Genomic DNA, 13,054 nt, shown 5'->3' with positions numbered 1-13,054 from the left:
GCTCTTGAGACGGTTGCCCCATCGCCATGCAGTCGAACTTCATGGTTAAGGCATCCAGCTTGTCAGATAAGGTGCTCATTGTATCATGATCCGTGGTAGAAGCCACCCTATGCACCTTACTCCTTTCGTTGTTCCATCCTTCATCACTGGATGCAAGCTCTTCAATCACCTCTATCGCCTCCTCCTCTCCTTTCTTGAGAAGATTACCTCCCGCGCTAAGATTTAAATCTAATATTGAAAAAAAAAAAACAAATTCAGTGAAGGATGACAAAATGGAAGAAGAATGATAATTTTGAAAATAATATCAAAGTTAGTACATAACTAAAATAATATCATATTTAAAATGTTAAAAGTGTAAAAAGACCAAATTGCCCAAACCCCCCAAAATAATATCAAAGGGTATTTTCGTACCAAAAAAGCCAAAAGGACCAATTTCGAGATAAACCCTTAGTCCAGGGACTACTGACGATATTTTTAAAGTCCAGGGACTATGGGCGAGATAAACCCATAGTCCAGGGACCATTTTTGTAGTTCACTCAACTTATAAACCCACATGTATATAATTATGCAAGCTAAAGTGTACTTTGGAAAGTAGTTGAACTTTCTAGTTAGGAAATGAACTCTTCATATTCTTCCTCGTTAGTTATGTTTCATAAATATATGGAATTGCTTTGGTTCGTTCTGACTCCCACTACTTTTTACTTCGCAACTAACAACATTTAAGTATTCACAAAGCAACGAGTTCTTATTTATTTCAACGTAACAAGAGAGTGACGCATTTTCAAGTTGGTGAACTCTTACAACTTAACCAAATAAACGAGCGGGTATTACAATATATATATAGAGAGAGAAAGTTCAAGGGTATGGAACGCGCCTGCCTACTCCCTTTTTTTAAAACATTTCTTTAATATTAATTATTACTAAAGAGTAGTATATATTAAATAGTATTTTAAGTACTAAGTACTCCGTACTTCCATGTTAACCTGCATTGGTTGCCAAATTTTAAATAAAAGTATATATTGGAAAGTTATTTTGAATGTACTTATTTACTCCATCCGTCCCTGAAAATTTGTTATAAAATAGTTATAGTTCATATAAAATAGCATAAGGTTAGCCCGACACTTTGAGTACCTTTTAAAGAAGCTATTCTGTGATTCGGACAAAGATGTTGTCTTTATCAACGAGCTCATCGGAAAATCACGGAAAAAGGCTGGAACCCAAAACTTTCTAGATGCAAACATTGATGAAAATCAGTCATTATTGACCAGCTCATATCTTTCCATTATAGCATGCCAAGATTCTTCAAATGCATCGGGCTCTATCAACTCCGACCAAACACATGCATTCAATTCCTTCTTTAGTTTTTCACTACCAAGCATGTTCTTTGGCAATTTGTCAGCAACTTTATTCATTATATGCCACATGCACCACCTGTGTCTCGTATTAAGAAGAACCTCTAAAATAGAAACTTTCATTCCTAAGTCTTGGTCGGTTCCGATTAGCTTGGGAGCCACACCCATACATTTCACAAATTATTTAAATAACCATGAAAAGGAGTCAGCATTTTCCTTGGACAAAAGGCCAGCAGCAAATGTCACAGGGCGACCATGATTATCCTTGCCCGTAAAAGGAGCAAATATCATGCAGTACCTACATGTTAAAATCACTATAAGATATGCAGAATATACTTTAATCACAAACATTTCACTCTAAGCACGAAATACTTCACTCTAAGCATGTTTTACTTCACTAAAATGAAAAAATAAAAACAATAATATATGGATGACAAACACTTCACTCTAACCATGTACTACTTCACTCTAAGCAAGTTTTACTTCACTGAAATGGAAAAACAAACCACTATAAGCATGGATGACAGACACTTCACTCTAACTCTAGAATAATTCACTCTAAGCATGTTTTACTTCACTGAAATGATAAAATAGTGCACATAAACATGGATCACAAACACTTCACTCTAACCGTTGAATAATTCACTGTAAGCAAGTTTTACTTCACTGAAATGGAAAAAACAGAGCAATACAAGCATGCTCAATACACTTCACTGTAAGCATATTGTAGTTCACTAAATGCTCAATATATTTCACTGAAATGAAAAACAATACACTATAAGCATGCACAAATAAATATCGTTGTAATCATATACTAGTTCACTATATTAACAATATATATCACTATATCCTCAATATACTTCACTGAAGTGAAAGACACTAAACTATAAGGCATGTGAATGTAATTAGTGTGCACCTACCTATTTGTTGAGTATGTCGTATCAAAAGAAACAATATCACCATACAAATGATAATTTTTCTTGGTAGTCGTGTCAGTCTATCCTTTGAGTTGACCTCAAATTCATATGTAAATGCTCCACAAAGTTCCTTCTTCCTGCGCATCTCATTTAATAGCATTTGTGCATCAGCTCCTTCCACGTATGCTCTAAGGTCGCGTCTGTAGTTGCACACTTCTAAAACAGTACACCCTACATAATCTAATCCACCAAGCACTTCCTTGAGTAAGCTAAAACTTAAAGTTGGACCGATATTTGCATTAGTGCAATCAAGTATGAATTTTTGATGGACTAAATCCAAATTGCGGTTCAACTTCATAAAACGCTTATGGCGTTTCTCAACCATCTCGTGATTATGTTCTTCAACAAAACTTTGTATAACATAATCAACACCCATAAAAAACTTCCAAGATACTTTAGCATTACAAAAGCACTTAATAGAAGAACGCTTGCATTTCACCTCATGTTCATTCTTTCTTTGCTTTGTACCTTCTCGGCTACACACCACATAAATCCAAGTAACCCTTTTCGATCCCTTTTTACGAGTGTCAAACCCAACATATTGAGCATAATTGTTGTAGAAGTCCAATGCACGATCAAGGGTCATGAAACTTTGTCCAATTATTGGTTTCAAATCATCGGGGCATTTTGGTACGTAAACCACTATGAGAAAAATATACTTCACTTTAATTATGTTTTACTTCACTAAAATGAAAAAATAGAGAACTTTAAGCATGAATCACAAACACTTCACTCTAACCACTGTAAGAAAAATATACTTCACTCTCAGCATAAAATAGTTCACTTAATGCATAATATACTTCACTGAAATGATAAAACAGAGCACTTTAAGCATGGATCAGAAACACTTCACTCTAACACTCGAGTACTTCACTTTAATCATGTTTTACTTCACTTTATGTTTTACTTCACTAAAATGAAAAAATAGAGAACTTTAAGCATGAATCACAAACACTCCACTCTAACCACTGTAAGAAAAATATACTTCACTTTCAGCATAAAATAGTTCACTTAATGCATAATATACTTCACTGAAATGATAAAACAGAGCACTTTAAGCATGGATCAGAAACACTTCACTCTAACACTCGAGTACTTCACTTTAATCATGTTTTACTTCACTAAAATGAAAAAAATAGAGCACTTAAAGCATGAATCACATACACTTTACTCTAACGATGGAATACTTCACTTTAATCTTGTTTTACTTCTCTAACCATGAATCACAAACACTTTACTCTAACACTGGAATACTTCACTTTAATTATGTACTTCACTCTAATGCATAATATACTTCACTAAAATGAAAATAGTTCACTAAATGCATAATATACTTCACTACAAACAATATTTACTTCACTATAAAGTATATTTAATACATGATAGTACATATTTACTCACTATAAAGCATATTTACTACACTACAACGCATATTGAACATATTTACTTCACTGTTCGTCACATATAGTTCACTCTAACGTTTTTTCACATCATACGCAATCTAATCATGCTGAGCAACGACACTTAATTGATAATAATTGATAATTACCTTTAGATTCAGTTTCTCCTTCCTCTCCCGATGAAGAGGAATCATAATAGAAATAATCTTCCGATGAATGTATCGGAATTGAATCCATTTGATAAGGAATCCAGACACCGCGATGAAGGAATGAATGTGAAGAATGAATCAAATTGCGTTGGCCAATCGTGAGCGAATTTGATCAGTTGTGATTAATTCAATCAGAATCAAATCACGATGATCGATCCTGAACGAATTCGCGCTGAATAAAACATAGCTGATCAATAGAGAACGAATTGGACCGGGAAGCTGAATTTGGTTCAGATTTGAGAAATCGCGCATGAATTTGGTTCAGAAATCTCGCAGTAATTCATGCTTGATTATCGTAAATGAATTCAATTGGGAATCTCATATTTTTGGAAGAAATCCTAAGCTAAATTTGGTTCAGATTTGCGCATGAATTTGGTAAGATTGGATTCACGATGATGATTATATGTCATTCATTAATTCTTGTTGAGATATTGAATTCCCAAAATTCTCTTGGACAAGTGTTTTTTCATAAAAATCTGAAAGTTTGTCTAAACCATAGGATTAATTTGGAGTAACGAGATGTATGGTTGAGATTTGTTCTCTAGTTATATACTTAAAATTAGTTAGATTTTGATCACTCCTCTTCGAAAATATATTTATATATATTGATGCGGCTGTGATCGAATAAAAACTATTTAGAACATATATTAAAATTATCAATATTAAAGTATGTCAACACAAAATATAAATTAAATTATTAATATAAAGGCAAAAGTATGTTAACACAATACAATAAGTTGTGTTTTTATGTTGATAATTTTAAGATACAAGATTAAAAAATTATGTGTTATGTATTGGAAATTAGTTAAATATATATTATAACTTGACTCTATATAGAGATGCACTATGATACAAGTTGAATTCTAGTGCAAAACAAGGACCACATAGTATTAATGTGGAGGGATGTGATTATTGAACGTTGTACTGGACTACTACTAGTATTACTAATTTACTATAGACATGAAATACTGATCAAAAAGTTAATAATATCCAAATTGTATATTAAAAGAGAAAAAACAATGGAAGTTCCTAAGTTTAATGCAGTAAATCTAGTTCCACTAAATCACAATCGAAAAAATTATAGTCATACAACTTGATCATTATAGTGTTATAGCATTCTCATCATTGTTTAATGTGGTTATCGTTATTTTGCTATAAGCAACACATCAAAGTTTATGCATGTAAATATTATACTATTTGAAGTTTATTAACTCCGACATGTTACTCAATATTAATGTTTCTTCTTTTATCATGCAACGACAAAATCTATCATTCTTATCACAAATTTATAGCATAGTCATCGTTGTATTACTAATATTCATCATAATACTGTAATTTTGCCATCCTAACTATAAGATTAAACAGTATAAAATGCTAAAACTTGTTGATTACTGTATTAGAGTTTTTTGTCGCAACTTGTTATATATTAAAGTGATGTCAATGGTTGAGATGATTCCGTTGCACCGATCAAGATACACTCAACGCTGAATATTTGAGGTTACCAACAACTCTAAATGGCCAAAAATGCTACATATGTATCATGTATGAGGGCGTGTGGGCACCGGTACAAAATACTATCTCTAGATGACATTTAATATTCCATGTTACTAACTTTCGTCAAGACCTTTTTATTTATATCTTTCTAATACGTAGTATTTAACTATGGATAATTCCTAATTATATTACGTATCAGATAAATTATTAGAATAGAGAGAATGGAAGGGAAGAGAGTTGGCTTGATTTTTGAGAAGGGCTAAGAGATTGGTTTGTTTAAAAGGGAGAAACTATATATAAACGATAAAAGTATTATTTATTCATTCTTAATCATAATTAAAAAAAAATTATACCTCTTTATACTATGCGTGTGATAAAAATGTCCTATGAGGATAATTCAAATAATGAAATCTAAAGAAACTAATCAAATCAAAATTTTAAATTTTGTAATTTAATTAGAAGCTGGATTTATTATAAAAATTTGAGTGTAGAATTTAATAGTAGTCCATATAAAATAAAGTAGTCCGATGATAAACAAAGTTAGAATTAGTTAGAGGGAAACGAGTAAATCGGCGTGGGTTTTGGAATCCCGAAAGTAGGCTTGGATGAATGAGTAAAATGGTGGAATCGGTTAGAGTGACTCGTGGAAGCACACAGTTATGATGCGTGGAAGAGGTGCTAGTACAAATGCCCAGATCGCCTCCTTTTCCTCCTCCTCCTCTTTTTGCCTCTTCCATTTCTCACTCCATCTGCTCTCAATCTCTCGCCTCCGCTTCTAATCTAGCTCGATTTCGGAATTCCGCTGTCCATTTTTTATTTATTTATTTATTTTTTATTTTTTTTTGTGCATGGGGCTGGAATAGGGCTCTAGGATGTCGGTACCGGAGGGATTGGCCACGAAGCTGCTCTACGTAGTGGTGGTGGAGGACGACGATGATGCTACCGAGGCCTCGTCCTTTCGGTACTCGCGCCCCGTTCTCCAGAGTACTCTGCAGCTCATTGGTTGCAAGCCTCGTCACTCCTTCAAGGTCGATTTCTCTTATCCGATTCGTTCATTTTGAATCTTAATTTGCATGCATGCCTTTCATGATGAACGGAAATATGCGCGCGTGTGAAATGGACAATCAGATTAAAAGAAGAATTTATCAAATTTCTAGATCTTCGTGCTTCAATTTAGGGATTCTATATCGAGGTTATTAATGTTGTTTTCTTCATTTCATGGAGAAGGTGATATTCTTCTTCCGATTATCGATTAGAGCTGAATAAATATTTTACAATAGTTTATGATATCCCTTGTTTTTTGGCTCTTATTCTGATCTAGACATCTTTATAGCTTAATTACACCTGATAGCTTACGATGTTTAGAATTTGGTCCAATCAAAGCCACATGAATGTGATAGTAGATTGACTTTCAAAATATGGACTGACAACGAACATATTCAGAAAATATGTGTTCTTCTCATAATAGAACCTGCATATGGATCCGATGTTGTCAGTGACTGGAATTGAGCATCTTGCATTTGGTTTTTGGGGAACTATATAGTATAAGTTTCCCTTTTGGCTTTTCTAGCTTGTATCTGGGGACATTGCAGCCTAAAGCAATGCTATTTATACAGATCAGCCAAAGAGTATTTGAGGTAATAAGGCGGGAAAATGCTCTGGAGAGGTTCCATTCCCCTCTTGTTGGGGTGCCAGCTCAAGATGTCAAAGCATGTGATAACAGGGAGATGGAAAGCCATGTTGTTGCCTGTTTGGACAAAGCAGAAGTTGATTCTGCTTTAGAAGAAGATAAGAGTAAGGAGGAGCCATTTGAGTTGTACAAAAGGCGTACTACTGTTGTTGTTAACAGAAAGTTTTTTCTTGACACTGTTTGTGAAGCTCTCTCCGAATACAAGTATGTCGGGCCAAATCAGAGGGCTGATTTGGTGATTGCCTGCAGGTACAGTTGCATTTCTAATCCAAATTGAATTATGTGGGTTCATAACGAACGTGAGAAGTTCTGAAAAATTCTTCTTGTACTCTCTAATTACTCATATGGCCAAGTATTTTATGATATTCATTGCTTGTTCTGTCAACTATAGTGGCCTAACATAGATTCGTATAGTTCTTCTTAGTGTCATTTGATTAAATTTTCCATGGTATATCTCTACAGATCATTCTCTCTGCAACTAGTGCTCGTGTTCCCATAGCTTCACATTCTTAGCTTTTATAAAACATAATTTTAAAATCCTGTTGTAAGTGTATCATATAGAGTTACCAACTTCACCACTTATCAATGTTTAGGAAAGTTTTGACTGAGATCTAAAGTGAAAACGTTTTTATATCTGACTTTTGTACTTTGGTCAGAATATCCCTTAATCGGCATGCTTATGTAGGAGAGTTGTGGTATATCTGTGCTTTTCCGGGGAATGGACAAGTTGAATTGTCTGTTCAACTGAGACATGAAGAAACTAACATTTTTGGTTGATCAGTTTTTTGTCGCCTTCACTTGGTTCACTTCGGTTGGATTAGCTGTTGCTAATTATACTAGATTACAATGGTTGATGTATAAATTTTTGTATTCCTTTTGTGAGCTATCCTGACTATTATTATTACACTTCCAGAGTTCGCGAAAGAAATGAATCTGTTACAGTACTGCTGTGCGGCACAAGTGGCTGTGGAAAATCTACGTTATCTGCCCTGCTGGTTGGATTTCTGATGCGCTTATTGTTTACTTAAATCTTCATGGTTCAGAAATGGCTTAAGAAAGTTTTTACATTTATGTTGTCAATGCTACTTTTTTATACTAGTATTCAAGTGATGAAACTTTTATTTTATCGTTGCATGTTTTGCTTAATATATATCCTCTTTGGTTTGAACCAGAATTTGAAATTTGTCCATGCAAAATAAATTGACTATGACAGATGGTAACATGGTTTCTATTTTTGTTTTTGTGGTTCCAGATTCGGTGCCTGAGATTTTGACAGACATTGCTTTTATTCAAGCTTTGACATTGGATATACTGACATGTGAAATTAGTGCCCTAGAAACTGCTGGGTGTTAGATTAAAAATTACTAATTTTCTTCAGCACAGTGGTGCATCTCTTCCCATGCATGAAAAGCTTTTACAATTTGAATGTCCTTTCTAGTTATTAACTGACAAATGTATTGAATATATTTATGTTATCTATATTGACTCTGTTTATGTTATCATTGCAGGGTAGCAGGTTGGGCATTACAACTATTGTATCTACTGATTCAATTCGGCATATGATGAGAAGTTTTGTTGATGAAAAGGAAAATCCATTACTGTGGGCCTCGACCTATCACGCCGGGGAACATTTGGATCCATTAGCTGTCGCACAAGCCAAGGCCAGAAAAAAAGCTAAGAAATCATCTCAAGTTTCTGCTGCTTCACATGATGCAGTTAGTAATGATGCATCTGGAAAGCCTGAGGAGAACAGCACCACAAGTGATTTAATCAGTCAAAAAATGATGGCAGTAGAAGGATTTAAAGCACAAAGTGAGATGGTAATTGAGAGCCTTGATAGATTAATAACTGGGTGGGAAGAAAGGAAAGAATCAGTAGTGGTGGAGGGCGTTCACTTAAGTCTCAACTTTGTGGTATTGTTTCAAAATATGATTATGCAATTATTTTCAAATTACTTAGCCTTGAAAACGTTGGATAAAATCTGCTTTGAATTCTCACTACTGTTTAATTTCATGCAGATAGGGCTCATGAAGAAACATCCTTCAATCATTCCATTCATGATTTATATTTCAAATGAGGAGAAGCACATGGAAAGGTTTGCTGTTCGTGCCAAGTACATGACATTGGATCCTGCTAAAAATAAGTATGTTAAATACATACGGAATATCAGAACTATCCAAGAATATCTATGCAACCAGGCAGATAAACTTTTGGTGCCAAAAGTTAACAACACCAATGTTGATAAAAGTGTAGCTGTCATTCATGCAACAGTTTTCAGCTGCCTAAGAAGGCGCGCCGTGGGGGAGCAGCTTTATGACCCATCGACGAACACAATCGCCGTTGTTTATGAGGAGTACAGGAATCAGTGTGCTGCTAATTCTTTGACCTCCAAAGGAATGTTTCAGCTTATTCAAAGGAAAGGTTCCAGTAGACAGTTGATGGCACTTTTGAATAATGATGGTTCTGTGGCAAAGGCTTGGCCTGTTGACATGACCAATGATGGTGGCAAGAACATTTGGGGTCATCCACCACGAAATGGAATCGGTACACCTATGTATGGGCCATTGCAGATAGGAAAAGCAGAACCTGTCAACCTGCAATTTGGTCACTTTGGGATTAGTGCGTGGCCCAGTGATGGAGGTACAAGTCGTGCTAGCAGTGTTGATGATTGGACGGATAATGCTAGTCGATGCGTTTCATCATGCTGTAGCTCCCCAAGGGGTCCTGCAAAGGAGGTAAAAATTATTTTATTATCAGCATGGCTTACTGATGTGGCTGAAGTTAGGCTATATAGCTGGTTCAAAACCTTCAGCTTGTGTTAGCTGTATCAACTTTTAGGTAAAGCACGGTTTGGGGTCAACAACAAAACATTTTCCCTGGACTCAACTATCAATCTATTAGGCCTCTGGTACTACAAGTTTTCACCATACATCTGTATCAAATTTAAGGTAAAGCACAGTTTGAGGTCAACAACAAAATATTTTCCTAGGAATCAACTATCAATCTATTAGGCCTCTTGTACTGCTAGTTTTTACCATACAGTTAGCGCATATCCTTGACATTCTTAATGAATTACCAAAAACTTCTTTATAGGTGTAACAATCTACTGAGTTGAGTTATAGGATTAGCCTTTATTCATGCGAAACCTTTACTTGTCGCAGTTGCAATGAATTATTGACCAAACAAATTTACTCTTTAGACCTATAGATGAAGCAGTTTCTTGTGTCAAGGTGGGAAACATAATTTTATATGTAGCATAATGTCAAATGTTTTTCACCTTAAAATGGGTAAATTATCGATCTACAAGAGACTGTCCAAACTATGGCCATTTTAAACAGGCCATATGCATTCATATAGTCTTCATATCAACACTAAGAAAAATTATCTTTCTATTAACATGAATCTGACTGTCTTGGGAAAAAATGGTATTGATGACATAGCTTTGTTTCAGCTCAAGGAAGAATCTTCTGTGCACGGAAGTGATGAAGAGGCTGATGTTTCACCTGAGGTGGACAGTGATGAGGATCTTAGTGATGGAGGGAAAAATATCCACGAAGAGGTAAGCAGGATGAGGTCATGAGGATTATATAGCTGCGGGAAGGCACGAGTAGAAATCTGACACTATAACTAATTCTCAATGATTGTTGTAAATTGTTTGGTTTAGTGCTTGGTTTGTGCAATATCCAGCTTTTCATGCATTAAGACACGTTATCATTAGAATCTTCTTTTCTAAACAATTTCTTGTTCGAATAATTGAACTCTCATCTTAAGTTAATTTTCAGCTGGAAGGTTCTGTGGATGAGCAATCGACTAAGTCGGATGAGGAGTATGACGACCTTGCCATGGAGGATTCTCCACATGATGGTTACGTGTCTGATGATGAGCTTAATGCTAATTTTTCAGTCTCGGAAGATTTATCAAACAGGAAAGGCCTTCATGGAGATAAGTATCAACGAAATCTTGACCTTTTCTTGAGAACGAGACATGAACCCCTGTTAGATTCTCTATTGTGCCCCTTTTCATCACCTTCTAAAGAAAAAAGTGAGAGGAGACCTCCACGTCCTGGTACATGTAAATTAACAAGACGTTCGTTGAGCATTCCTTCCTTTGTAAAGCGTGGATCACTAGTAAATGATCCAATCCAGTGAAGAAGCACTTGTGTGGTACTATCTGTGCAGCTCTGCTGTTTGCTCTTGTTTCTCTATGGAACTTGAAGTTTGTTCCATAGTTCTAGGTCATTTATCACTCAGAGCCTTGGGGTAACCTGGTTAATTCAGCATGCTCTACATTCTTCTCCGATCCTGTATAAAGCTACCACGGGGGCAGACTTTTCTTTCTGTACATCATTTTCTTTACATACCTGTATTTACTAGAGGAACCAAATGCTGTTTTAGATTACATGTTGGGTTGCCGGAGCAAGTTAAACTTTGTTAAGGTACGTTTTTCAGGAAGGTCTCGAATCTATTGTTGCCATGCTTTTGACGATTTGTGCATTCTGGCACAAATGGAAGGTCTAGCTAGCTATATTATCATCGAAAATGTTGCTATTTTGTAGTTTGCACAAGAAAAATTATGTTGAATTACTAAATTTGATATTTTGTGGAGGCTCCGAATATGCATATTTTCTTGCACAAGTGGAATCAGTTACCCAATGACAGTTTAGAAAAGTGAAGACATGTAGCTTAGATTATATACTTGGACTATGCAATGCATGCTTGGATTATTTTGTACAATTGTGTTTACTCTCTCTGTCATTGGCTGCTAGACATGTCACATGTGTGTGTTTGATAAGTAATTCATAAATAAATACTACTCTACTACATGCCTTGATAATTCGATGTAAAAACGTATTAGAAAAATCACTCTTTCTTCTCTACATATTATGTAATCAATGAGCTGGTTTGCCTTTTTATTCTATGTTCACCGAAAATGGAAAATATCAAGAAAAAATGCGTTTAACGAATAACATAGTATTATGGATGAGCCGTTAAATCAAACCATATATAACTAATTAATTGAGTAAATTATCTTACTACTGTATATGGTTTTGGTCTTTGGAGAGAGATTGCTCAAGTGAGTGATCGAGGGAGATCTAGTAGATATGATGACGATTACCAAAGTTGCAAGATGGCAGTATATGTTAAAAGGCGTGTAGGTCCAGTTGATCAACCGTCCAACAGCTTTTGATTAAATTATCCAAATCATCAAGAATCCATTCCCCCAACGCTACTTGTAATTTTCAAACAAACGTTTGATTGTTGACTAGAATAAAACTAGGTAGGTCAATTGGAAAAGATATATCCCATAAAATAATGTAAGCATGTTTGTCATTTCTACCAAACAATCCCAGTAAACGTGAAAACCAAATTCCTACTATGCACTATCACAAGTTTATGATAAACCACATTGTAAAACCAAATGAGTCAAACAATTTAAAAGAAAATATGTACTATCTCACCTCTAAGTGTTGCTTTTCAGATATCCGGTGTCTGTGGCAGAGAGCCATATACATTGTGTTCTGCTGAAACTGAGAATCTGATAGTACAAAACTAAAAAGAAAGAATTGTTTTTATGTTATCAAAACTAGATAAAATATCCGAGTGCAGACTGAAATAGTTCCCTCGGTACTCATTTGTATCGGTTTTCACCTGTGTAACAGAAATAATAATACTAGGAGTACATAAATAGAAGAAAACCAATTAACTCAGTAAAATGAATAAGAAGAAGAAATAAGCAAGGTTTTCTGGCTTGTGGTGGCTATAGTCGTTTATTGCCGATGCAGCATCATCAAGATTCTCATCAGCTGAGTCTGAGGGAGGGTTGAGATCATCTGCAAACCCTTTGCCTTGTGAATCTTGATGATGCTACACCAGAAAACAACGACTCTCTATCTCGTCGTCTATGTATTTATCCGCACACGGAGATCCATGCA

General features: G+C 35.2%; 1 protein-coding gene across 5 annotated transcripts; it reads left to right on the top strand.

Moving 5' to 3' along the window:
- The first annotated feature begins 6,001 nt into the window (after positions 1 to 6,001).
- On the top strand, positions 6,002 to 11,731 carry LOC125187317 (P-loop NTPase domain-containing protein LPA1 homolog 2-like). 5 transcript variants are annotated; one of them, XM_048083880.1, is made up of 8 exons: positions 6,013 to 6,107; positions 6,296 to 6,460; positions 7,049 to 7,371; positions 8,036 to 8,117; positions 8,631 to 9,035; positions 9,141 to 9,857; positions 10,574 to 10,681; positions 10,905 to 11,731. In XM_048083880.1, the coding sequence occupies exons 2-8, from the start codon at positions 6,305 to 6,307 to the stop codon at positions 11,268 to 11,270; spliced, it is 2,157 nt and encodes a 718-aa protein (XP_047939837.1). In that variant the 5' UTR covers positions 6,013 to 6,107; positions 6,296 to 6,304; the 3' UTR covers positions 11,271 to 11,731. The 5 variants fall into 5 exon arrangements, with proteins under 5 accessions (XP_047939840.1, XP_047939839.1, XP_047939837.1 ...); XM_048083881.1 differs by having other exon boundaries at positions 6,013 to 6,460; positions 7,049 to 7,226; positions 7,311 to 7,371; XM_048083882.1 differs by having other exon boundaries at positions 6,006 to 6,460; positions 10,894 to 11,242.
- The last annotated feature ends 1,323 nt before the right edge of the window (positions 11,732 to 13,054 follow it).

The sequence above is a fragment of the Salvia hispanica genome, chromosome 5, assembly GCF_023119035.1.
Source record: "Salvia hispanica cultivar TCC Black 2014 chromosome 5, UniMelb_Shisp_WGS_1.0, whole genome shotgun sequence".
Taxonomy (NCBI): Eukaryota; Viridiplantae; Streptophyta; class Magnoliopsida; order Lamiales; family Lamiaceae; genus Salvia; species Salvia hispanica.
This window is presented reverse-complemented; position numbering and strand designations above follow the sequence as displayed.

Excerpts from the sequence above, each read along its gene's own strand:
- LOC125187317 (XM_048083880.1), top strand. The coding sequence starts at position 6,305 with ATGTCGGTACCGGAGGGATTGGCCACGAAGCTGCTCTACGTAGTGGTG. Across the intron at positions 6,461-7,048 it reads AGCCTCGTCACTCCTTCAAG|ATCAGCCAAAGAGTATTTGA; the intron begins GTCGATTTCTCT and ends CTATTTATACAG. Across the intron at positions 10,682-10,904 it reads GGAAAAATATCCACGAAGAG|CTGGAAGGTTCTGTGGATGA; the intron begins GTAAGCAGGATG and ends GTTAATTTTCAG.